General features: G+C 42.2%; 1 protein-coding gene across 4 annotated transcripts in view; it reads right to left on the bottom strand.

Moving 5' to 3' along the window:
• Positions 1-5,287: 5,287 nt before the first annotated feature.
• NFYC (nuclear transcription factor Y subunit gamma) overlaps positions 5,288-25,335 on the bottom strand; it is a 57,365-nt gene continuing 37,317 nt past the window's right edge. For 3 of the 4 annotated variants that reach the window (XM_077837857.1, XM_077837853.1, XM_077837854.1), the window contains 6 exons: positions 23,752-23,847; positions 17,359-17,532; positions 14,964-15,122; positions 10,394-10,501; positions 7,501-7,560; positions 5,288-6,160 (listed from right to left, as the gene is read on the bottom strand). In XM_077837857.1, coding sequence (XP_077693983.1) covers positions 6,041-6,160; positions 7,501-7,560; positions 10,394-10,501; positions 14,964-15,122; positions 17,359-17,532; positions 23,752-23,847 — 717 coding nt within the window. In that variant the 3' untranslated portion in view covers positions 5,288-6,040. The remainder of the gene's footprint in view (positions 6,161-7,500; positions 7,561-10,393; positions 10,502-14,963; positions 15,123-17,358; positions 17,533-23,751; positions 23,848-25,335) is intronic. The other variant, XM_077837856.1, reaches the window with a different exon arrangement.

The raw sequence follows: 25,335 nt of genomic DNA, 5'->3' as shown, positions 1-25,335 counted from the left end.
ACAATGGGCCCTCTCGGGCCTGCCACTGCCCTGAATGTCAGGCATTTTGCACCCCTATGAAGTGCGACCAGTCTGACTTGATGGTGTTTTCACAGCCCTCTGCACAGGTGCAGGGAGCAGAAGCAGGGCCTGTTTTTTTTCCCCCAATACACCACACAATGTGTTTTTATCCAGATCAACAATCCCCTAAACTACTCAGCTTTGCTTGTGTGCTTTATACCTCCTCAGAAACAAGCAAGCGCATGTGGCCTTATCCCATGGGACTGTTAGAGTTTATTTCTTATGCAGCAGTAAGTTATGCTCTTTGTACATCTCCAATTCCTTTGCGGGCTGTTGAAGCAGTTCCCACACAGTGATAGTCCTTACCCCAGAGGGTGAACTTAGCACCAGACTTTTGCTTGGGGGAAGGGGGCAGTCACATAACCTGTGCTGACGACTTGCAAACCTCAGAACAAGGGCAGTTGTCGTAACAAACAGCCCACTGAGATGAGAATACTGATTCCCAAGTGTAAGCAACAGTGGCACGTTCTCTCTCTCATGGTTTGTGCTTAGCTAATCACTCCCGTGGAGGAAGAAAAGCCTAAATTGATCCTACAGAAAGAACCCAGCTAATGGTCATCTTTCAGCCGAGTGTGAGCATGAATGCTGAGATCAGAAGTAAAACATACATCACAACCCCCCCCCCTCCTGCAGTGATTAAATCAGAAATTATGGCAGACTCAGAAGTCTAAATGCTAAGTGCTTTCTTTTCCCTGGCAGGAGAAGCAGAAATAGCATTGGTTATCTTCTGCCAAACCCCGAGATCACATTCTTTTCTCCCTCTTCAACAGGAGGGACGGAGTGATGCCATCTTAAAACTGATCCATGTATTCAGCTAATCAAGTCACCCAGTGCCTTGGCAATATGCAATGCCAGGTGCAAAAAGGCAGCTACATCTCTTCATTGTGGCCACAGCCATTAGAGTGCAAGGGAGGCATTCCTCTCTGACCCAGCCCGGCCATCATTTTATGGCTTGCTGCGACATTTAAAGCCACCCTCTCTTAGTTTCCAAGGCCAGAAGGGACCATTAGAACATTTAGTCCAGTGGCTAGTTTCAGTGTATAGTATATAGAACAGCATAGACAAGTCATTGTATGAAATTTAATTTGTACTGACTTCGCTAGTGCTTTTTATGTAGTTTTGTTGTAAAACTAGGCAAATATCTAGATGAGTTGATGTACCCCCTGGAAGACTTCTGCGTACCCCCAGGGGTATGCGTATCCCTGGCTGAGAACCACTGATCTAGTCTGATCTCCTGTATAGCCCAGGCCAGAGAACTTCATGCAGGTACTCCTGTATTGAGCTTATTGTCTTGCTTCGCAGCGCTACCAAAAGGGATTTCCAATTACCCAGTGTTGGATGCAATCCAGGCAGGCTGTGTCCTAACGACCTTCTGAAGCAGCTAATTCCAGGCATGGGCTGAGTAGAGGGGTGTTTCCTGCAATGGGCGCTAAACATACCACCCCTCCATTGACGGGAGCAGTCCCTCGTTTTCTCGTAAGGTTGAGGGAAGCCAGCCGTTTTCAAGTCTCCTCTAACTCTCCTAGATAATCTCACCCTTGCCATCTCTGGCTTTACCCAAACTTCACCTTGTCACGGCTTTAAAATTGCCCTTGTTGGGGTTACTGTTGATGTGTATTTTTGCAGGTGGGATGAGGTTTTTCAGGCACAAGTTCTAAGCACGACTTATCACTGTGCAATTTCTAAAGCACCCTTTTTTTCTTCCATTTGAGTTCATAATGGCTATTGTGCAATGGGGTAACATTTTCACTGAGCTGTCCGGGAGGAGTCCAACATCTTTCCCCAGAGGATGCTGCCGTTCACAGCGCAGAGATTATTTCTGGTAGCATACGTTTCCTTAGGTTTCTCTCAGTGCAATTTCATTTGGCATTGTGCTTTCTTAATCCTCCCTGCCCCCCAGGCAATGTCATTTGCCTGGAATCTCAAACTTCTAGGCTTGTGCTGCCCAAGAGAGTTGGGTGTTGCAGCTGAACTTCAGAACTGGCTCTCCACTGCTCAAGTCATTAAAGGGGAGAGATCAGTAGCCCTCAGCGTTGACCTAGCTCAGATCATTGACTTCAACGGGAGCAGAGTTAGGACAATGCCGAGTGCGTCTGAAAATCCCAACTCCCTGTATTAACAATGGGGGACCTCAGTATTCATGGTCCTCCACTTCAATAAGCTTAAAGAAAAGGAGTACTTGTGGCACCTTAGAGACTAACCAATTTATTTGAGCATGAGCTTTCGTGAGCTACAGCTCAGCACTCAGCTACAGCTGTAGCTCACGAAAGCTCATGTTCAAATAAATTGGTTAGTCTCTAAGGTGCCACAAGTCCTCCTTTTCTTTTTGTGAATACAGACTAACACGGCTGTTACTCTGAAACCTTTCAATAAGCTTGTTTCCTATCATTTAAACCTCTTTAATCCAGGCTCAGACTGTGCTATTTACCCCAATCATTGTTTCCTTTATTGGTTTTAAGAGGCCTTCTCAAAAGCCTTTTGAAAAACCCAGTAAACTCTACCCCTTGAGTCAGCTCTTAACTTTTACAAGGTGCTGGGACACTTCAGCCAGGCACCATTTCCTTGCACAGAAGTGGTTTAACCTGAAGTGCTGTGCTGAAGTACCCTTAATTACACGCTAATTCTCCAGCTGTGCTGCTTGGCATCCCCCTAGGCATAAATTAAATGCTGCTCCTTTCTTTTGCCAACTGAGCTGCTTATGAAGCAAGTAACTTCTTTTTGCCACCCACCCAAACCCTTCACTTTCACGCTCAGCTGGGCTTACAATGGCCAGGTCTGAAACAGCAATTCTGCCTGGGTCAGTTGCTCATGGTCACCAAGTTAACCAGGATGCTATCAATTGCCAGCAGCTTTCTTGGTGCAAAGATCGTTGCATGAAGAACACACCTGACATGTGGCCAGTGAGGGAGTGAGAAGGGAGGAGGAACCCTCTGATGTGTCATCTTTTGAGTACAGACAGAACCGCCAGCCACATACTTGCGGAATGAAGTCCATCTGTGTAATGATATGGAGCACAGTGCAGCCACAGACACACGTCCCAGGTTAACTTCCAATACTTCTACATCTCAAGTGAGACACAGACCCATGCAAAATGTACACCGTTGTGTGGTGCCCTCTAGCGGCCAGTCTTTGGACATGAAGCATTTGTTCAGCTCGAACAAGAGTATGTGTGGAATTATTTTCTCCCACCTATATTCAGGTGGTTCTTCTAACAAAGGCAAATTTTTAAGACAGCTAAAATTGACCCTGGATTCTTCAATCAAAAACACTGGTCCAAGTCATGCTTCAACTGAGAAAGCTGTGACAGGTTACAATAAAAGCACCAATTTTAAGGAAGGCCTCAGCCCCCAAATGTTTAATTTTCTACACATTTAGACTTAAGCAGAGGAAAGTCCTGGTTCATAAGGCCCAGAAGGTTTGGACATGCAACAAATCTCCTCTGACTCTCTAGGTCAGATCAGATCGGTCTTCACGTCTATTAATTTGTAGCAGTCAAGCATTGAAACAACTGGAATTTTCTTTCTTTGGAAGCAGTTATCTCTGAAATTCCCATACGTCCAGGGCTATGCCTGAAGGCAGATGCCTACTCAAAGTTCTACATGCTAACTCTGCTCACTGCACAGCTGAGTTTGAGATTGTGAGGAAGAAACAGATGGTCTCACTGATGTTATTGAATTATAATTGGCCACAGTCCATTACAACCCAAGTGTTCTATCACCTAAATGGCTCAGATTACCTGCTGAGCACAGTTTTAGCCACAGTTCTCATTTTAAAAACTGGGTGAATTTGATGTTTTTAAAAATAAGAAATTTAACAATGAGCTACAGCCAGACAATGCAAGGGAGAGAGTCCTTCACACTGCTCTGCTCAGGCACCTCACACCAACCTGAGGCCACTCCTGAGCAGAGTCTGCCAGTTGTATCATGCTGTTAGATGTGTCGACATCTAACAAGGGACCTGGTTGGGATAATCAAAATTGCGTCCATCTTTTGGACAAGATATAAACGGAAGTCCTGACCACATTTGAGCATAAGATGTATTTCATAAAAATGGAGCTTCTAGCTGAATTCAAACTCAGACAATTACATCTGTCTCCCTAAGACCCACCTGCCCCGTAGCTTCTATTGGGCAAAGGGCATTCCGAACCTCTTGTACTGAACTGTCATGCAGTGTTGCTATGCACAGTTAAATAGCTGTGTTCTACCCAGGAACGGCTGCATTTCAGTGGTGGATGATATGATCACCGTATTTAGTTTGTGTTCTAGTTTAAGGAGTGTGTGGCGCTCTTTTGATGTGAAAGGCCGGATACAGAAGTAGAGTCTCATCAGTTATGTCTCGCATTTGAACCACGCCTCCAGGAAGCAAGACCCCATCTGGCCCTCCCCACCCACTGAATCCCTTTTCCTGAGTTTCATTTCTCATGGCATTTTGTAACATTTTTACAGGATCTGCCCTTAAGAGCTTCAGTAGGAGGCTATCACCTTGTTGGGTTTGTGCTGGTTACTTTTGGTACTCATACATATGCTCAGACACTGATGTGATATATGCCATCATGTGCCAGCAATGCCCCTCTGCCATGTACATTGGTCAAACTGGATAGTCTCTACGTAAAAGAATAAATGGACACAAATCAGATGTCAAGAATTATAACATTCATAAACCAGTCGGAGAACACTTCAGTCTCTCTAGTCACTCGATTACAGACCTAAAAGTCGCAATATTACAACAAAAAGACTTCAAAAACAGACTCCAACGAGAGACTGCTGAATTGGAATTAATCTGCAAACTCGATACAATTAATTTAGGCTTGAATAGAGACTGGGAGTGGATGGGTCATTACACAAAGTAAAACTATTTCCCCATGTTTATTCCTCCCCCCCTCCCCACTGTTCCTCAGACGTTCTTGTCAACTGCTGGAAATGGCCCACCTTGATTATCACTACAAAAGGTTTTTTCCCCCCTCTCCCCACCAGCTGGTATTAGCTCATCTTAAGTGATCACTCTCTTTACAGTGTGTATGATAACACCCATTGTTTCATGTTCTCTGTGTATATAAATCTCCCCACTGTATTTTCCACTGAATGCATCCGATGAAGTGAGCTGTAACTCACGAAAGCTCATGCTCAGATAAATTGGTTAGTCTCTAAGGTGCCACAAGTCCTCCTGTTCTTTTTGCGAATACAGACTAACCCGGCTGCTCCTCTGAAGCCAGTAAAAGACATGTAGATTATCTAAAAAGAAATTTATTGCATTTCATGCAGCTTATAATACATGCATTGACTGAGACTAGCACAATGGTTAACAACTTTTTTTTCCTTCCAGATTTCCTTTCGTGTTTCTGGAATAGACTGGGACAAGTTAGAGCCTCTACTGTCCTTAGACGAGATGTTCGTTGTAACGCAAGGAATATTTTATTCCCCCAGAAGCTGCAACTATCCAATGCCCAGGCTTACCAAAACCAAAGGGGCGGTGGGGAGGAAGATCTCCCAGGACACTCAGGTGCACACGTGCGCACACACACGCATACACCCCTACTGAACTACCAAGTTGAGATACCTTAGTCTAGCTCTATTCAGAGTAGAATACAAACAGAATACTGCCAATAAAGCTGTTATGAGAAACAAGATGCAGGACCTTTTTACAAATTTGACCAAAGAAAAATGTTCTACATCATTTAATAAGCTGCTATAGATTTCCATTTTGTTTAATTATTTTCAGTTTTATCAAGATAAACAAGCAGCTAAGGATGTCGACATACTGATTTCTGAAAAAAAATAAAAACATTGCCTCCCTGTCCGTTTCTGTTGGATATTTGCTCATGCCCGCCAGAGGCACCAGAGATCAGAGCCTACTATAGGCTTCATATCAAGTACAGCTACACAGAGGGAGACGTCTTCATCAGAGCCGGTCGGAATGGCAAAAGTCAAGCTGGTATGTGTCAATTTCCATGCTGACAGAATACTCACTACAGTGGGCTCATTCAGTCCCCTGCAACCTGAGGAGCTTGTCCATCAGAAGTCTGATTGGTGGACTGAATAAACATGGGCTGTGTGATGTCCTGACCTGCAGGCATGGTCACTTGCTGAATCTGATAGAGTTGCTGGAAGAGGTTGAAAGGGGGTGGGAAAAAAGGTAATCAAGTGTCAGCGAGATGTTCAACTCTTAGGAGCATGCAGCCATGTAGCCCTCAGATTTGACCAATGGTTTAAATCAACACACAAAGCAAGTAAAATGAGCTCAAAAAGTTGGAGCATGCATTACTCTAGGCCTTAAATACCAAAATGTGACAGTATAATGAAGTAATTTTATGCATTTCTGATGCCCAGTTGGACCCTGACAGACTTTGTTTTATATGTATAATGCTATGAGAGTTTGATTCCTGAACAGATTAGGACTGAAAAAGCCCCTACTGATGATTTAACCTTTGATAAGTATCAGAGTCAGTTTGTCAGGTTACTTCTAATCACCTTCATTTGGCACTCTGCATGATAAATTCAATTAGTGCTCAACCTCTTAGACTTGAAATCCTATTACATATTCCAAGCAGACAGAACTAACTTTTGTTCTCGCACTGGATACGACTTTCACAACTTGTCTGAATAGAGAGAGACAGTGTCCTCCAACACACTTCCCCAGTTTATGGCTCAGTTTGATTTATTGAGCCTTTCCTGCAATCTGGTTTATATCTTGAATTGCTTATTTATACATTTACTCCCAGTTTGCTCAATATCAATTTAGTAGTGATTTCTATTTTCTAGTAGTCTACACCTTGAAGTTTTACCAGGCTGCATTTCATATTAGCCCTATCTTCAACAAATTGTATTATAAAGTTTATTTGTGGCAAATCTACACCTAACTGGATCTAATCTGATGTGTCCTTTCAAAGTATTTAAAGAAATTATTCCATCTACTTCATATGCAGCATTTATGACAAATGAATACAAAGAGTGTGCTAAACTATCATTAAACACTCCCTTCACACAGACAAATTGAGAATACACCTCCCCCAAGTTGTTCAAAAAGCTTTCCAGTGACACACTGAGAGGCTACACACCAAGTATCTATCCTTGTTTACTGGCTTAAACGTTTCCTAGGATGCTATCTTAATAAGACACATCATCTTATTTCTAGTAGCACCTGGGATGAGATTGATAGGGAAAAAGTTAAATAGCTGATCTGCCATATTCTCAAAGAGCTGGGTTAATTTGGAGCAAATATAGCAAGATAATACAAGGACTTCACATAAACTACAAGTTTGTCACAGTTCTCATGAATCCTGGTTGCTAGGTCCATTTTGGGAGTGGTAGTGACTTTCTAATCTCACTGTCCCACTTCTTGTTAGACACCTAGTACTAACGACCAAGAGCTTTCTTAGCTCTGACTTCATGGACATTGGCTCCCTAGTGATCAGTCAATCATCATGAGTTCTGAGATAGGTACCTGTCCATCTGTGAACTGGCTGAACTGCTGCTGTCCTTGCTGGACTTCTGTTTGTGTAATCTACAATAAAGAAATGACACGGGTGATCAGTGAGGGAACATTCCTGCTGGGTCAACAATAAATTAACAATATTTTACCCTCCCACTGGTGGATCGCCAAGCACTTTACAGATTTTTTTTTTTTTTTTAAATAAGCCTCACAACATCCCTGTGTGGTAAAGCAAGACAGATTAAGGTCCTTGCCTAGAGCCATATCAGTGAGTGGGTGGCAGAGCTGGGAACAGAACCCACAAGTCCCATCTCTCGGTATTTACCTCTGCGCTAAATTAGTCTCCCGTACAAGCTCACAGAAATGTCAATTTTAAACAAAAAATATCTGAAACCACACACAAAGTAGGATGGCAATGAATGCTAGTTGAGAACAAAGGGCATTGTTGGATTCAATAATTAAAAAGCAATGCAAAGCCGTCTCCTCTTACTTTCATAAGCAGAATATGGACACAGTTTACAGACAGGAAGATGAGCCATTCTTTCAATTTTTGAAGGGGGATAAAATTATGTTTAGCTACAGTTGTCTAACAAGAATCTGAAGCATCTTAGCAGTTGTGTTGATCTGAGCTGTGCTGCTCTCATTGAAAACCTTATTGCCCTATCTCTGGAGCAGTTCTAGCTCTGAGGAGTTACTGCCCTATCCTCCTAGTCAAAAGGAATAGAAGGAAGAGAAGAGCAGAATAGATGAAGTGTGGGAAGCATTAAGCTCTACCCCACAACCAGTGCAGGCTGATAACCAAGTCAATGATTGAGTTGCAAAAGTGCCTCATTTAAAAAGTGGTGAAAGTTTTCAGGAGTTCCAAGAGGCATCTTACATAACAAAAACAGAGATTTCTGGTATGACTGGAGACTTCTTATGTCCAATGCACGAGGCCAACTATCCATTTAACATGCACAAAATGGACATGCTTGAAAGTTTTGGAGGTAACAGAATGAAACATACATCTACTGAACCCTAATATGGCTAGCCAGTTGAAAACTCTGTCATGTACTCATGTTAAGTTGGTCGACTTCAAGTTGCTTCCCTTTATGTGAGTTTTTGATATTTAAAGAGCTTTCTTTGAGTGTATCTCCAAACTAAGGTTTCAGAGTAGCAGCCGTGTTAGTCTGTATTCGCAAAAAGAAAAGGAGTACTTGTGGCACCTTAGAGACTAACCAATTTATTTGAGCATAAGCTTTCGTGAGCTACAGCTCACTTCATGCATCCGATGAAGTGAGCTGTAGCTCACGAAAGCTTATGCTCAAATAAATTGGTTAGTCTCTAAGGTGCCACAAGTACTCCTTTTCTTTTTCAAAACTAAGGCTATGTCTACACTAGAGACCTTACACCGAGCTCTCCTGTTGACATACTTAAACCACCCCCAATGAGCGGGAGTAGCTATGTCGGCGGGAGAGCGTCTTGCAGAGTCCACACTGGCTCTTTCCGTTGGTGTAACTCATGTCGCTCGGGGGGGCGGTGGTTTTCACACCCGAGCGACTTAAGTTATACCGACAAAAGTGCTAGCGTAGACAAAGCCTAAATCTTTTAAGATTGAAACTTGAATCCTAACTCTGACACTGCTACAAATAAGCACACACATTTGTGTCAGGTAGATTCTGCCCTTAAAGCAAAAAGGAAGAGAATGAATTGAGGGGAGCCATCTGGTACCCTTTTGCTCCTTCAGCTCACACTCCTTGTGGAGATATACTCGGATTTCTCTTCTTCTACACAGTATTAAAACGGATTGGTTTATGTGGCATCTGAGAAGTGCATGGTATTTTGCAATGCAGGTAAAGGCAATATGTCCTGCTTCAGAGTTTTTAAGAAGAAAACATAGGGATAGGTAGAAGAAAGGAAGGGTGTGGGATCAGAAAACGGGATCATTAGGAAGCTAATTGTATCTAGAGGTTTCAGAGTAGCAGCTGTGTTAGTCTGTATTCGCAAAAAGAAAAGGAGTACTTGTGGCACCTTAGAGACTAACAAATTTATTTGAGCATAAGCTTCTGTGAGCAACAGCTCACTTCATCAGATGCATTCAGTGGCTATCTAGAGGGTAATGAAGCAGTGTAGCTATCTTAATTTTTCATTAACATGATTAGTTTTATTTCTTGTGATTACAGGTGACTGGGCGAGGGTGAGAAGATAAAACGTCATGTCTTATGACAACTATATGCAGTCCTAGGAAGAGGCACTTGATCATTTGGAATGCACTGGGAAAAAAATCAAGGAGCTTACATTTTGAAAAATGTAAGAGCCATTCCTGAATGATCTGCCACTTCTCCCATATCTGCACAAAAGAGCACTATCTGCTTAGGAGTGCATACTCACCCACCCTCAGGGATGAAGAGTCTCTCTGCTAAGAGCCTGAGCCTGCAGCACTGATGTTAATGGACTTTCAATGCAAGAGATGTGCTTCTAACATTAAGATTGCTCCAAAGGACAAAAAGGGATCACACTCGTGTCTTTCACTCTCTGCTTTGTGCCTTCTCTCATTTGCCCTATGCCCACACAGCTTGCCAGTCATGTGCCCTCTTCCTTCAAGCCCACTTTTTTCATGAATCCTCCTTATACTGGTGATCTTTCCACAAGGCCTGAACGGTTTGTGTCTTATGGCATTAAAGGAGTAGTGGCTGGGCTTCACCATAGGCCTTGTACAAGTGCTGTGAACATTTACACCATTACCCACATTTACATGAACGAGATGGTTACTCCAGACTTTCACTGTGTTGTTTTGTTTTATTTTTATTTATTTTTTATGAATGCAGTAAAGCAGAAAAATCAGAAATGCCGGAAATTGGAATCTCAACTCATAGGAAGAACAGTTTAATAGTTAATGACAAGTTTTTGGTATTACCGTACATACCTGCTGTGCGTTGGCTGCAAGCGTCTGGATCTGTCCCTGGACTACCTGGGTGCCTGATACCGGCTGAGCTAAGCGGATATACTGCAGTTGGCCAGCATTCAGTTGAACCTAGAAACAAGGTAGAGAAAGAAAAATAAGACAGTGGACTGCATAGTATGAAACACAAACTTGCCTTCTTGTTTCCAAAACAGAAACCAGAGTAACAGATGATACTTGGAGGATTGAACAGATGCAGTGCTGAAATTAATAGTTACATGGATTCTGTCAAAGAAAATAAGAGAAACACTTTACCACTGCAAATTCTTAACTAAAACTTGAAAGAGCCACCTTAGCATCTCTCTTTCTACAACGGGAAAGCATTTAGAAAGTAGCACACTGAAGGTTTTAATCAAGTGTTAGAGAGCCCTTATTTTTCCTTTGCAAATATGAAGAGTGATCAGATTAGTTCTTCTTAAACTAGAGTAAATGGAAGATTCTCTGTAACTTTAAGTCTTTAAAGTCATTCGTACAAATAAGAAAACTACTTTACCAGTGAGCAAGCTGCAAATAGTGACATTCCTATTACATTCTTCCCACCAGCAGGAGAGTGAATTTGTGTGGGGGGGTGGAGGGTGAGAAAACCTGGATTTGTGCTGGAAATGGCCTAACCTGACGATTACTTTAGATAAGCTATTACCAGCAGGACAGTGGGGTGGGAGGAGGTATTGTTTCATATTCTCTGTGTATATATAAAGTCTGCTGCAGTTTCCACGGTATGTATCTGATGAAGTGAGCTGTAGCTCACGAAAGCTCATGCTCAAATAAATTGGTTAGTCTCTAAGGTGCCACAAGTACTCCTATTCTTCCCATCATTGTCCTTTAGATGTTTGTTAACTTTTCACCTTCTTAAAAATGAGGGAACGACAGCACTGGCTAGAACCAGGAATACTGCAAAGGCTTCCAACACAATTCTGCCAGGGTACTTCAGTCCTGACACGACAAAGGCTGTAATATTATCATGCCAATGTTTTGTGCTTTATATTAAAATACAAAACTTCAGTTTAATATAACACAAGGTTAGAAGTTTAAATGTTGACAAGTCAGGAGAAAGTTATCACAGTAACATTAGTCCTGCTCTCTTACACATTCTGCATTTTTAACTATATTAACAAACATTTGAAAAGCAACACAAACAAAGCATAACATGGAACACGGCTGAATTAATGTTACTACCAGAACTGCAACTTTTCCCATTAACCTACTTTTGAACATTTAACTCAGAATCTGAAGGTTAAATTGTTATATGCAGCTTGCATTTTAATTTACTTTTAAGGGGGGGGAGGGGAAATCAAGAGCCATTACAAGTAAAGAGCATAAAACCACTTTTGCTTCACCAGTGACGCTTGGAAGCTCTTGGAACAGAAATTATTGGGCTTGCAGTTTACACAAACTCTGCTGACTTCACCAGTTGTGTCCAGAAGCCCCAATATTGCTCTTGAAGCAATAGCCTCTGCCGCAGTTATGAGCGTAACCTCCATCTGAGCACAAACATTTCAATACACAATCTGTTTCTGCGTTAAAATTTGCCTGCAGAGAAGAGGCTTCCCACTTCAATTTTTAACCACAATACTAATTTAATGGGTGAAACAGATTTGAAATGCTTATAAAACACTTATTTTTGGTTCTGCAGAGAACAAAAAAGGTCTAGTGCTCACTGACATCTAGCTAATGTGAAAATTTCAAATCGTAAATTCAGCTACTTTTGAGACGTGAGCAAAACATGTACATTTACCTAAAATGTACATCTCCCACCTTTGCTCAAAGTTTAAGAAAAAAATAAATAAAAACACAAGACAACACATGAGCTGAGATCCATGATGGAAAATTATAGCCAGAAAAACATTTTCAGAAGTTATAAGCAGGTGCAAGCCAGTGGGGTTATAAGGAACATTCCGATATCAAGCTTTTAATTACAGTGGGCACTACCAGTTTTATGACATCTTAAATTTCTGATATAAGTTTTTATGCATGCGCAGTGAGAGACAGAAAGACTTTCAGTGGAGCCCTGGACTTGAGGAGCCATTAAAGGAAGATACTGATGATGCGACCAACAAGATAGGAGAGAGCTCCAAGAAAGCAGCATAGTGAAAGTGGAAGAGGATAGAATGATAACAGTGCTGATGGCAGCATAGACTAATGCCCTATTAAAAACCATTTGAAGAGAGTGCATTTGTTGCTGTACTTTGTATTCCAACACTGTGGCCTGATCCTTTATCTATCTGAAATATAGAACAGGTCTCTCTCTACAATAACTGGTTCCTCAAGTCAGTGTGGATCCCCTAGAAGGTGTGCAGGAGCCTCAAGTGCATAAGACAGTTTTTTGGACTAGCAATGTTTGTTAGAGCCATGCATATACCCTATCTTTCCTCATGCTCCTATGTGAGGGTAGAAATGGGAGGGCACCATAACAATCCCTCAGTTTCCTCAGAGGTCAAAGTGCACATTTCTGTGGACTCAAAGGCAGGGATGGAGGGCAGGGCATGGGATCCACCACCAGAGTTACTGTAGAGTGACACGCACGCGAAGGAGGGAGAATGGTTAATGTGGATCACTCTGCAGGTGATTAGCAAACAGTACCCCCCCCGGAAGGAGGGGGGTTTTGGCAGTGCCAGTCAAACAGCGACCGCAGTACTGCTCTTCCAAAATCAGCATCTGACCTGGCTACCATGTCAAGGGCAACATTTGACAAAAGCCACTGGGTTGCTCTACCTTGCAGACCTGAGTCTGGAACATTTCTGAAGCAAACAGAAGATGCTGCCTGGGCCCTGGTGGGCTGTGTCTTGATGTTTGGCGGAAGAGGCTTGCCAGCCATCTGATAGCTGGTGGAACTGCACTATGTGATCCTCTTGGAGATTCTTTGAGATGAGATGGCTTGGCCTTTAGATGGGCCAGAAAGGGCCACAAAGAGGCAGGGATGCAGCCAGAAAGATTTGGTTCTGTTAAGGTAAAGCTCTGCAAAGCTCTGGACACATCCAAAATATGTAACTTCTTTTCTCCTGGTGTCAAGTGCAGCTTCAGGAAGAAGACTGGCGAAGTGATCAATTGGTTTAGGTGGAAGTCTCAGACCACCTCAAGAATGAACTTGGGGAATGGTCTCAACAGTATCATGACCTATGGAAAGAAGTTAGGCAATCTGGCCACGAGAGCTTGGTGACTCTCTGATGAGCCGATGGCCACCAGAAAGACTGTCCTGATGGTTAGGTGGTGTACTGAGCACTCTGACAGTGGCTCAGAGAGGCAGGTTCCATCATTTTAGGAAGACGACGTTGAAATCCCATATGGAAGTCAGGTCCTTAACTGGAAAGGAGAGAGAATGGAACCCCCTTTCTGTATCAGAGTAGCAGCCGTGTTAGTCTGTATTTGCAAAAAGAAAAGGAGTACTTGTGGCACCTTAGAGACTAAGAAATTTATTTGAGCATCCGATGAAGTGAGCTGTAGCTCACACTCTCTAAGGTGCCACAAGTACTCCTTCCTTTTCTGTGTGTTCATTGGGTCTAGCCACCACAAGAGCTCTTACAGTTCTTGAGGGAGGACTGTGACTCTTCTGTTTATGTGGTGTCTGGATGGGGAGTATGCAGGCCTCAGCTGTAGCTTAAGGACCAAAAGTGAAGTCTGGCAAGCAGCATCTTGTATGTACATACCCACGTGTGGCTACCAGTACATCCCATTGTCGCTGGGTTTGATTTCAGGTTGTTTTCCAGCAACTGAAAAAATCTGAATCTGTCCTCTGGCAGGTAGGCTCTGGACAATCAGGAGTTGATCATGGCACTTATGGATTCTATCATTCATGATGATGTGAGGGATTATTTCTTATAGCTCACAAGGAGTCCCAGTTGACGGTACAGGGAAAAGCCTGTTACAGTCTTCTGTGGGGTCCTGCCTCTGATCAGCCAATTGTACAAGTACAGATAGTCGTGGATTCCATGCGTCCTCAAAATGCACTACCACTGCTTGCTAAGCATTACTCTCAATGCCGCGGAGAAGGGCTGAACCCTCTATTTGGTAAAGGCTGGGATCTCAGAGTATCAAGTACTTGGTGGATAGCTATATGGAAGTATGCATCGTGATGGGGAAGCCTAATAATAATTAAAGTAAATGTTTTCTGCTTCTGTAGAGCCTTTCCTCCAGCCATCTCAAAGTGTTTCATAAAAATGCTTTATAAAATAAGAAATTACTACACCTATTTCACAGATGGTAAACGGACACAGAGATACTAAGTGACTTGCTTAAGGTTGCAGAATCAGACTCAAACAGAATTGAAATAACACTCTTTGCTGAAGTATAGGTAGTAAAAGACCTAAGGTTTAGGCAATAAGAGTTATATTAACAGTTTCCTAAGCATACCTAATTATTTTTTCTCCCAAGACAAAATTCTTAACTGAGTTATAAGCACTCAGCGTGCCACATACCAGAGGTCTGGTAACACCAGGCAGTGGTGTGTGTATATATATGTTCTTATGAGAAGGGGCTGATGTAACAGTTTGATACAAGACCATGAGAGTGTTACACATTCCTCCTGGTGGAGTCTTACCGGAATTTGCTGGATTTCTCCTGTGTTGGTGATTATCTGCTGCATAACTTGCATGGTCTGCCCAGTTCCACTCTGAGCCTGCTGCGTTTGTCCTTGTGGCTGTGCCTGGACGATCTGTACCTGTTGACCCTCCCCAACCTGCATCGTCACTGGGGTGGTCTGAATTCAAACACAAAAAGGAGCACAGATTGACTTGTCTGAAAGTAAGTAGAATCTCAGAGATTTACAGCCAGTAACCAGAGGCTCTTTACAGACTTGCTTTCAGCTTGATATTTCAAACTCTACCTACTTCAGCATTGTGACAACCTGGAAAAGCATATTCTCATGATTCTAAGTCTACTGCCACCAAGAAATAGATAAGAGTTAATTTTAGTTTTCAACAAAGTCTTTATTCAGTTTTAAACAAGATGAACTTATTTACATAAGTTCATGTGCATTTTTGCCATCAGAGATCTATCTACTTTACATACTTAACTGGCCCTACTACCACAGCATCTGAGCACCGCACAATCTAATGTATTTATCCTCAACACCCATGAGGAAGGGAAATAATATTCTCCCCATTTTACAGATGGGGAACTGAAGCAGAGAGAGGCTAAGTGACTTGCTCAAGGTCTTACAGGAAGTCTGCAGCTGAACAGGGATTTGAAAAGAGGTCTCATGTGTTCTAGGTTAATGCCCTAACCACTGGACAATCCTTCCTCTATGAAAGGGGCTCTTGCAAAGAAGTGAACAAAAAAAGAGCCACTATGGCCCCTATACACCACTAGAAACACAGCAATATTAAATGTCTGCAAACATAAGAACAAAATACTGTCTGGAAAAGTAAGGTTCCTGAGGCAGGCCCCATGCTCTCTCTTAAAATGCCCGTACTATGCCGTGTATACTATACTGATGGTACTTTTAGAATAACATTCTTTTCCAGCTTCAATGTGAGAGAAACAAGGATAAGAAAAAAGCCAGTACAAACTGTAAGATTTATATAGCTAACAGCACCCACAGAAGAACAAAAATGCACTACAGCTTCACTTCTGTCATGCAGCTGCCATCACTCACTTCAGAATAATGGTCCAATTTAGTCCCATGAATCAACAAATCATACATTTGCTTTTGAAAATACAGGGACATCACTTCCCTAGTAGGTAGGCCTGTGCAATTCAGTATTTTAACAAAGTACGTTAGTTGCAATCCATATAGTTCCCTATTCTTTTGAGCATTTTACAGACAGCAGGGGAGATGTCAAGGTGCTACACAATATGGAGTTATGACATCAGAAGAGGTTACCAACATCCCAGTGCATAGTATCAATGCTGTTTTCCCTAAAGCCTTTCAGACACATCAAAAATTTAATTTCCTCAAACATTTTGGAAAAGGGAGAGAAGAAGGATGCTCCTAGATTAGGAGCTTTGGTTGAGTGGAGACTGGATAGACAAGGAGAATACAACCGTCCATCCCAAATTATACAACACCTAAAACTGTTCAGCTAATCAAATAAAATAAGCCACTTACTTTAAGACCTAAGAGGCATAGCCTCATACAAATAAAGCCCATGTATACAGATCTAATGTCAAGTGCTTATAAGTCCACACAGAAGGTACACCAGGCAATGTGCAGTCATTAACTATTAGGGTAAAATCCTGCATTGACAAGTGGATGATTAAATGACCAAATAGGTTCCTCTCCATCTCCATACACTATGGAAAAAAATGCCATTTCAAATGAGATGGAAACCTTCTGTCAATAGTCCTCTTGGTCTCTTTCAAAACAGTTACATAATGACACTGAAATTAATTGAAACACTGTTATATAAGTTGCAAAACCAATTTACTTAGTGCAGCAAAAACCTTTCTAGCAGATCACCAGGAAGACATTAAGTTTTTCCCTCCTTCGAAGTGTTCATCGTAAGGTAAATACAGCAACTGCCCACTTGTTAAGTTTTCAAACAAGCATCTATGTGCTTTTTTCCTCTTCCGCCCCTTATACTTAGGAGGAGCACCCTGTGCAAAGCTACCTTGTTATCCTCCTTCAAAACTCTCCTGTTCTGTGAGGCCTACAAAAAACTTGGCACCAGTTACACTGCTGGTGTGCCGAGACCACAGCCTGTCATGCTGACCATATTGTCTCGTTATATATTTGCATCCCCATCTATATCCACCTGTCACCTCGACTTATACTTAGATTGTAGGTTCTTTGGCGCAGGGACCACCTTTCTGTTCTGTGTTTGTATAGCACCTAGCACAACGGGGTCCTGGTCCGCGACTAGGGCTCCTAAGTGCTGAGGTAACACTAGTTATTATTGGGAACATCCAGATGTGGCTTTTCATATCCAGGGTACAGCTAGGACTTGGCTGGCTATGTAGAACTGTAACCCCCCGTGCTCTGCCTGTGCACTGACCTGTCCTTGCTGAGGCTGAGCGATGATGATCTGTCCTGGCTGGATGGTAGTAGTGGACGTGGTGGTCTGCTGTCCTTGCTGTTGCCCCTGTACCTGTACTGCGGCAGGCTGCTGGGCAAGCGTGAAATAGTACTGGACAGGCTCAGCAGGCGTCACAGCCTGGCGCACCTCTTCCTAGAATACAGGAGGGGAAAAAAACCAGACTCTGCATTCTGGCTGAAATCCACTTCCGCAAACAATGCTCAGTACAATGGATTCTTTAATGTTAGCTTCTAAACAGTTTAAGCCAAAGGAAAGTAAATTCAAACTGCCCTTAAGATAAATCAGAATGAAAATAATGGGTTTCCACAGACTTTTACTGAGCTACACAAATCAAAGCATTTCAAATTTCTAAGGTACAACGTGATCACCCATGTCATCATGAAAAGCAAATGAGCAAACAATTATCATAATTAAAACCCTTGCAATTACAGTGCTTGGCAGTAAATTCCAGCAAGGCTTGTTATCTTTGCACAGTGCTAATTGGAAGTGCACCATGAAGAGACATACAAAAGCACTGTATGCCAGCAAAGCCTGCTCCTTACCCTACATGCTGAACACAAACTTCAATCTACCTCTTGCTGTGAAGCCACTGGAAGCTTTAAAAAAAAAAAAAAATCTGAGTTTATAACCAAACCATTCCAGAATTAAGCTATGTCTACACTGCACTTTCATCTGTAAAACTTTTCTCAGTCAGGGGCGTGAAAAAACCACCCCTCTGACCGAGAAAAGTTTTACCGACAAAAAGCACCAGTGTGGACACCCCCATTGGGGGTGGTTTATTTTGTCAGTGGAAGAGCTCTCTTTGTCGTGACTCTGCGTACCTTACAGGGGAACGGCTGGAGCAGCACAGCTGTAAAGTGCGCAGTGTAGACATAGCCTTAGAATGATAAGACAAGTGATGTAGTTTTGCACTGTCTGCTTCTGCTGGCAATTGAGATATCTCAGCTTTTGTCAAACAACTGAAGATCCTGCTCTGGCCCTTTTGTTTCAAGCAAAGGAAATGCTGTAGCTTTTTCCTGTTCTGGTTTATCTAAACATGGCCTTGGGAGTATAGAAACAATGCTGATTAATGGAATTTCAGGAACGGAAGTAGGATTATTGGATATTACACTAGCCAGAAATGAGCTAACACTTTAAAAAAAAGCCATACATTTTAGCTCCTTAGAAATAAAGATTGCTCCTATACCTAGAATTAAATGTGGTTCTCCAGATGTTCAGTCCATGGCAGAAGGAGTAAACAACCCTCTCCCAGCCACCTTAAGTCCACAGCTGAGAGTGTAGGATGTTTACACATGCTACAGCATGGCAGATTCCACATTACTAAAGCCTGTTGGACTCCCTGATATTAAATAAGGGCTGCCCATAGATCAGTATCAATTACACCCACTTGAGATGCCAAATAAAACAAAACAAAAACCCCCAAGTGAAACAAGATCAAAGTGTATGTCGTCTGAATGGCTGAGGGCTTAGTAATGGCATACAGAATCTTTCATCTCTAAATTACCTGTTCAATTCCTGCTCACAGTGATAGTGACTGAAAGTTGTTACTACTGGATGGATTTTTAGAGACCTATGTAAAATGAGCCTAGTTCCTAACTAATAGGCATCCACATCACACGGCTACAACTGACAGAAAGTCTTGGGCTATACGGGGTGGGGTGGGGTGTGTGTGTGTTCCCGAACTAAGATACACAACTTCCGCGTAGCTGAAGTCGAAGCATCTTAGTTCGACTTACCTGGCCGTCCTCACATTGTCCCCCGTCCGCTTACTCCTCCTGCCGAGGTGGAGTACAGGCGTTGATTCGGGGATCGATTTATCATGTCTAGACAAGACGTGACAAATCGATCTCCGATAGATCGATCACTACCCACCGATCTGGCGGGTAGTGAAGACGTACCCTAAGTGGCACCTTTTTTGGCCGTTTCAAGCAGGAGGAAAGGTTGAACAGACCATGGAAAATAAACTGTCTTCTTCCATCACTGAAGTGGATTTCCTTCAGGTCAAAGCTGAGATACAGACTGGCAAAGAATGACATGGAGGAAGCATGCAATATTACTGAATCTAATACCCTTACTGTGGATAAAGACAGAATTAGAGAGACAAGTGGGGGTGAGGTAGTATCTTTTATTGGACCAACTTCTGCTAGTGAGAGACATGAGATAAAGACGGACTTGTCAAGGCAGCACTAAATAATATATATATTTGATTGAACTCTATAAAGTGCAAGTGTAATGTAGCATCAAGCCCTCTCCTTAAATACACATACACACTCTTTTCCCAACCAAAACTAAAAAATTACACAGCCTGGTGTAGCTAGAAAAGAAAAAGCTTCTGAGATTGAATCTTGGTGTGAACAGTAATGTCAGCATCACCCAATGGTAATGCAGACAAAACACCCCACTGCTTTAGTTTTACAGTTCCTCTTTCGTGAGTAAATTCGCTGGAGTATTTTAACTTGGCTTCCTCAAGCTCTTTGTGACCAGTGTATGGATTTTAGCTGTAAAGTTAGAACATATTCCATTTTTTGTTGTTACTAACAGGACACAGCAGTTGAAATCAATTCTGTCCTGATCCAATCATGAAAAATCCATGCATGGGGGAGGAAAGCTGTAGTCGTTTCTTTACAGCAAACTACTTAGATATCCCATTCCAAGGACTGCAACACAAATTCCTAATTGAGCTCTTGAACAAAATTTAAATCAACTCTGCACCTCAAAGCATGCGTTCTAGGTTAATGTTTCACAGTGCTCCAGGCAGAAACTGATTGAAATCTGAACTTGTTTAAACCAGGTTATGTCTTGTTTAGACCAGGCCGCCTCTTTGGCTATGTCTACACTTAAGGCAGCATTGTAGAGTACAGGCACTATGCACATAGCTACATGCTGCAGTGAAAGGCTCTAGTGGGGTGGCACAGCAGAGATAGGCTCTGGCATTGGGGGGCTGCTGAAGCCTTTCCGCACTGCCAGAGCCGGTCACTGTGGCAGGGAAAGTCTCTGGCAGCAGGATGCTACATGGCTAACAATATACACCCTGGCGGTATATACCCTGGGGATTCACCTCCTACCACATGCCTCACTGTCTACACTGCTAGATCTATCCAAGACAGCTGAGCATGCAGTTTGTACTCTACACACCAGCACGAATGTAGTCATACTTTTTCCTTTAAATATGTAACTTCAATTACCACAGCAATGCAACAGTGACAATTTCTCCCCCAGCTCTCTGACGTAATGAACAGTAACTTGTCAGATAGTCTTAGCTGTGGCAGAGATAGACTACAAGTTTTAGCCTTAGCAAAAAATAAATAAATGCAAGCTCTTCAGCCTACAGGCAGATACTTTTCAAAGTTGTTGAACTAGACGTGTGTTTTTCCACTGAAAATTCCTTCCTTACTTTATTAATGATATCATCCATCAAAGCTCTCCCGCCCCTGAAAATTTATTGCTAGTCATCCAGCAGTGTTCATAGAGGCAGGGAATATACAGGTGTTAGGCTTTGAGAAATTGCAGCCTATTTCAAAACAAATGTTGATGTAGTTTCAGTTATTTATACTATACAACCCGGATAGGAAAGCTTTGGTGATACTGATCGGAAAGAAGAATTACTATGGATTATACAGTAACTACATTATTTGTATCTGGTGAGATAATGTACTATTGAATTGACTTCATATTTTGGACTTAGGCAGATTACAAATAGGACTTCTACAGAGGATTCTCTTCCATGGTGAAGTGAAAGGTCAAATGAGTGAACAATGCTGTGCACATATTTTGGCTTTTGTTATCTCAGGCTGTTACTCACTGCTTTCAGGTTCAGCATAAACACGTTGAAACCATTTTCCTGATTTTTCCAGGTTTCCTGAGATGCAGGCCCCCCAGTCCTCCAAACTGGTATGCACAGATTTTTCTTTGCTAGATGGCTCTTGTTTAGGGTGCATCTTTGAAAACCTGTTCTTTACGTATCACAGTAGCAAACAAATTCGCTTCAGAGGAATCATTACTCGGCTATATTGAAAAAGGATGAGAAGGCTGCTCTGTGGGAAGGGACTGAAGGAACCTGTGCAACATCCTCATACATGACATTCACCACGTGAGCAAGTATATACAGAACATGGCCCCATCAAATATGTACATAAATCATGACAGGTTGCTGAATTTTCTCTGTATCAGATAATCTTCTAGGTCTTTCTTGAGTGAATACTTTCTAATAAGTGATGTTCTACCACCGCTACCAAATAGCAGCAAAATATAATGGGATGAGGTTAGCAGACCATTTTCTGTTCACAAGGAAACCGTGCTTTTTCAAGAAATGACAGGGAACGTGATTGGGCCCAGATGACAGGAGGTCATCAAGAAAAGGGTAAATATGCATTCCATTCCTTTGGAGGGCCATCACCAGCACCATGAGGACTTTGGTAAACTGAGGTAGAGTGGTCAGCAAGCCCAAAGATTAAGGCTCTATGTTGAAAGTGCTGCTCTTTGTATCTGAAGTGAAGGAATTTTCTGTATATTACTCACACTGGCATGTGAAGGAAGCCTCTTTGGAGTCAATGGATGACAGAAAATTTCCTAGTGACACACCTGATGGGATTTACCTCAAAGAAAGCAGGCTGTTTTATAGTACTTCTGAGAGATGTGAGGATAAGGTGGAACAGAGAATTCTAAGGGTTATCATGGACTTGCTACAAAGCTTTAGACAATCTCAAACCTTCAAAAGTATCAGAGCAGCAGTTCCAGATATATACATCATTTGCTCCAGCACCTACAAAACACTGGACCTAATTATCCAGAAAGGAAGGAGTGACAAACTCCACACAATTTAAAAGAAAGTCAGGCAATGATTTCAGGGGCTACTGAACAAGGTACTGAATGAAGCATTGTCTGTAAATGTAAGAATTCCCTGAAAGCTTTATGGCATTGGGTGCTAATCTAGCTGTTTAGTCTACCAGGCAGTTTGTAGAGAAGGGAGGCACAGTTGTCTGACCGCTAGACCCAGATGAACAGCTACATATTTCTACAGCTTGGTACAACTGTGGAGGAAAATAAGCGTTTAGACAAAAGGTGATGAACTGGTCTCACAGAAAGCTGGATTTCTGAAGCAGCGATATGGGGCTTGCTGTATTACTGCCATAGTCTCAAAGAGCAGAGAAATCAGTGTTTCTTAAATACAAACCTGTTACGTTTCAAAGCAGGCCTGGTGCTCAGGATGACTGTGGCAGCCTGCCGCTGTAAACATCCGACTGAAAGCTCCCTTCTAGCACCTTACAGCTTCCAGTCAAGGATGTTTACAGTAGCAACAACTGCCCAGAAAATGCAGAATGTGGTACTTCTACGGGAAGCAACGTCTTTCCGTCTTCTCCAACAGCCTAGATGTGTTAGCTCAACTGGATTCTACATGTTTAAGCATTCTGAATGTTAGCAACTTTTGTTATTTGTAACCTCTATTAGCAGCCTTGTCAACCAGCAATTACATAGATCAGTCTCGTACAAGTTTTCACTTTTAAATCCGTTACCAGTAGGTGCACAAGTTTTGTTTTCTTCACATAACCTAACTCAAGCGACAACTGGACGCTTGAAAGTGACAGAATGAGGAAACATGACAAGAAAAAAAAAAGCTTCAATCTTTTTCATAATACCCCGCTCTCACATAGGGTTTTCATCAGTAAATCTCGAAGATTAAAAAAAAACAACAAAAAACTTACCAGGAAGTATCATTACTCCATTTTACAGTTGGGAAACCGAAGCACAGAGAGGTTAATGGCTTGTTAAGATCATCCAGCAAGCTAGCAGCAGAGCAAGTGCTCCAACCACTATGTTCTGCTGCCTCCCCATGGACATTTCATTGTAATAATTCCTATACAGGCAGTCATTTGGCCCCTTGAAAGTAAAGCTAATTACAAACTTTTAAGGAGAAACATTTACAAAGACAACAGATTTCTGGACTTCAGTGGTTGAAGAAATGTGGCCCTTGAACTCAGATTTCATTCTACGGGAGCAGGTATCTGGTGTAACCACACACAGGCACAACTGTGCCTGCTGAGAGGATACTCAATGTTCCATTTTATACAGTCCCCACTGGAGTGTTCTGTACACATTAGATTTTAGATTTCTAAAATGTACCCAATTACATCTCTGAGGCACTGGCAACAGCAATGTTCACATTGATAATACAGAAAAAACTAAATGTCTAAGAGATTGAAACATTAAATATTGAACACAAACATACAATAAACTGTACTTGCCTTATGTCTGAACCTCACTTTACATTACTATTTAATATCAGAAGTATGTAAATAGTGGAAAAATCAAACTTGCATGTAAAGAATAGTAGTAGCTGTTTCCCCAACTCACCTGACGTTTCGGAGGTTTAAGTTCATCTCTTGGAACAATATCGATGAGAAAGTCAAATTGATCAAACTTTGTAATTGCCATGGCAATATCATTCCTCTGTAACAATTCCAAAACAATGGAAATAATCCGTCAGTTTCAGAATCATCTGTTTGGTTGCTGAGTAAAATAAAAGTTGGGAATGCCCGTCATATGGAACTGAATTCTCATTCTTGAAGCCCCAAATGGTCCCACTCACATAACTAGTACTATTGATTCGGAAGTAGAGGGCAGGCAAGCAGAATGAGAGACTCACGGAAACCTTGAGCCACCACAAGCAATAAGAAGATCTGTAATGGCAAAATTATCCCCTTCCATCTCAGAGAGGAGCTCTCCCATTGACCTAGGTAATCCACCCCCGAGAGGCAGTAGCTAGGTCAACTGAAGAATTTTTCCAGGAGTTAGGTCAGCTTCACTACATCTCTCCATGGTGTGGATTTTTCACACCCCAAGTGACACAGGTGGGTCAACCTAACTTTTTAAGAGTACACCAGGCATCACTGGGTTAAGTTTTTAGGGGAAAAAACATAAACAAACATTTTTGAACATTTTAAAATCAAGAGTAAATTAAGATTGGATGTTTTCTAAAAGATCCACCAAAATAATTCCTAGAGTGTAAGTTCTATGGTTTATGACAGCAGTTCTCAAACTTTAGCAACCTGAGGATCCCCATTTTTATTTAAAATTTTTCTTGGACCCCCCCCAAGCCTACTGATATTTATTTCCATTTGAAGAAAAACACTTTCCATCTCCCACTCCACCCCTTCCCCAAGGCCCTGTCTCACCTCTTCCCGCCTCTCCTCTTCCCTGCCTCTTTCCACCCCATCCCCCGAGCGCATCGTGTCTCCGCTCCTCCCCATCCCTTCCAGCACCCCCTGCACACCGCTGAACAGCTGTTCCAAGGTGTGCAGGAGGCACTGGGAGGGAGGGGAAGCAGTTGATCAGGGGGGCCAGCAGCTCCGGACATGACTCGCAGACCCCCTGAAGTACCCTCAAGGACCCCAGTTTGAGAAACGCTGGTCTATGTTATATAGGAGGTCAGATGAAAAGATCACAATGATTCCCTTCTGGCCTTACAATCTATGATACCATAAATAATTGTGTCTTAGAACAGCTGGTTCTAAAGCACATAAGAGAAAAGGCTGCTCTTGATTTAGTCACAGTTACACAGGAACTGGCTCAGGAAGTAAGTGCATGGAGCCACTAATTCCCAGTGAACTTAACATAATACGTGCAATATCCTCTCAAAGGGATAATTACAAGAGGTAGTGCCATGACACTGAACTTTAACAAGGGGACTTTTCTTTAGAAGAGTCAGAAACAACCTGAAGGAAAAGTGATATTACAATGTACTACCAGGGAGACCGTTTAAGAACATTTTAGGGTCACAAAGTAAGCATCACCAAGGAGTTGTGGGGGGAAAATGGAGTTAACTAGGAGTTGTTAGGAGCATATTTGAGAAAAATGGTATCCCAAGTGATGTTACAAGATCAAAGTTAACATATAAGATGGCAATTAAGAGGACTAAGAGGAAGCGTGAAGAGCGAA

This window comes from Eretmochelys imbricata, chromosome 19 (genome assembly GCF_965152235.1).
Source record: "Eretmochelys imbricata isolate rEreImb1 chromosome 19, rEreImb1.hap1, whole genome shotgun sequence".
NCBI lineage: Eukaryota > Metazoa > Chordata > Testudines > Cheloniidae > Eretmochelys > Eretmochelys imbricata.
The sequence above is the reverse complement of the archived record's forward strand: the minus strand, read 5'-3'. Positions and strand labels throughout refer to the sequence as shown.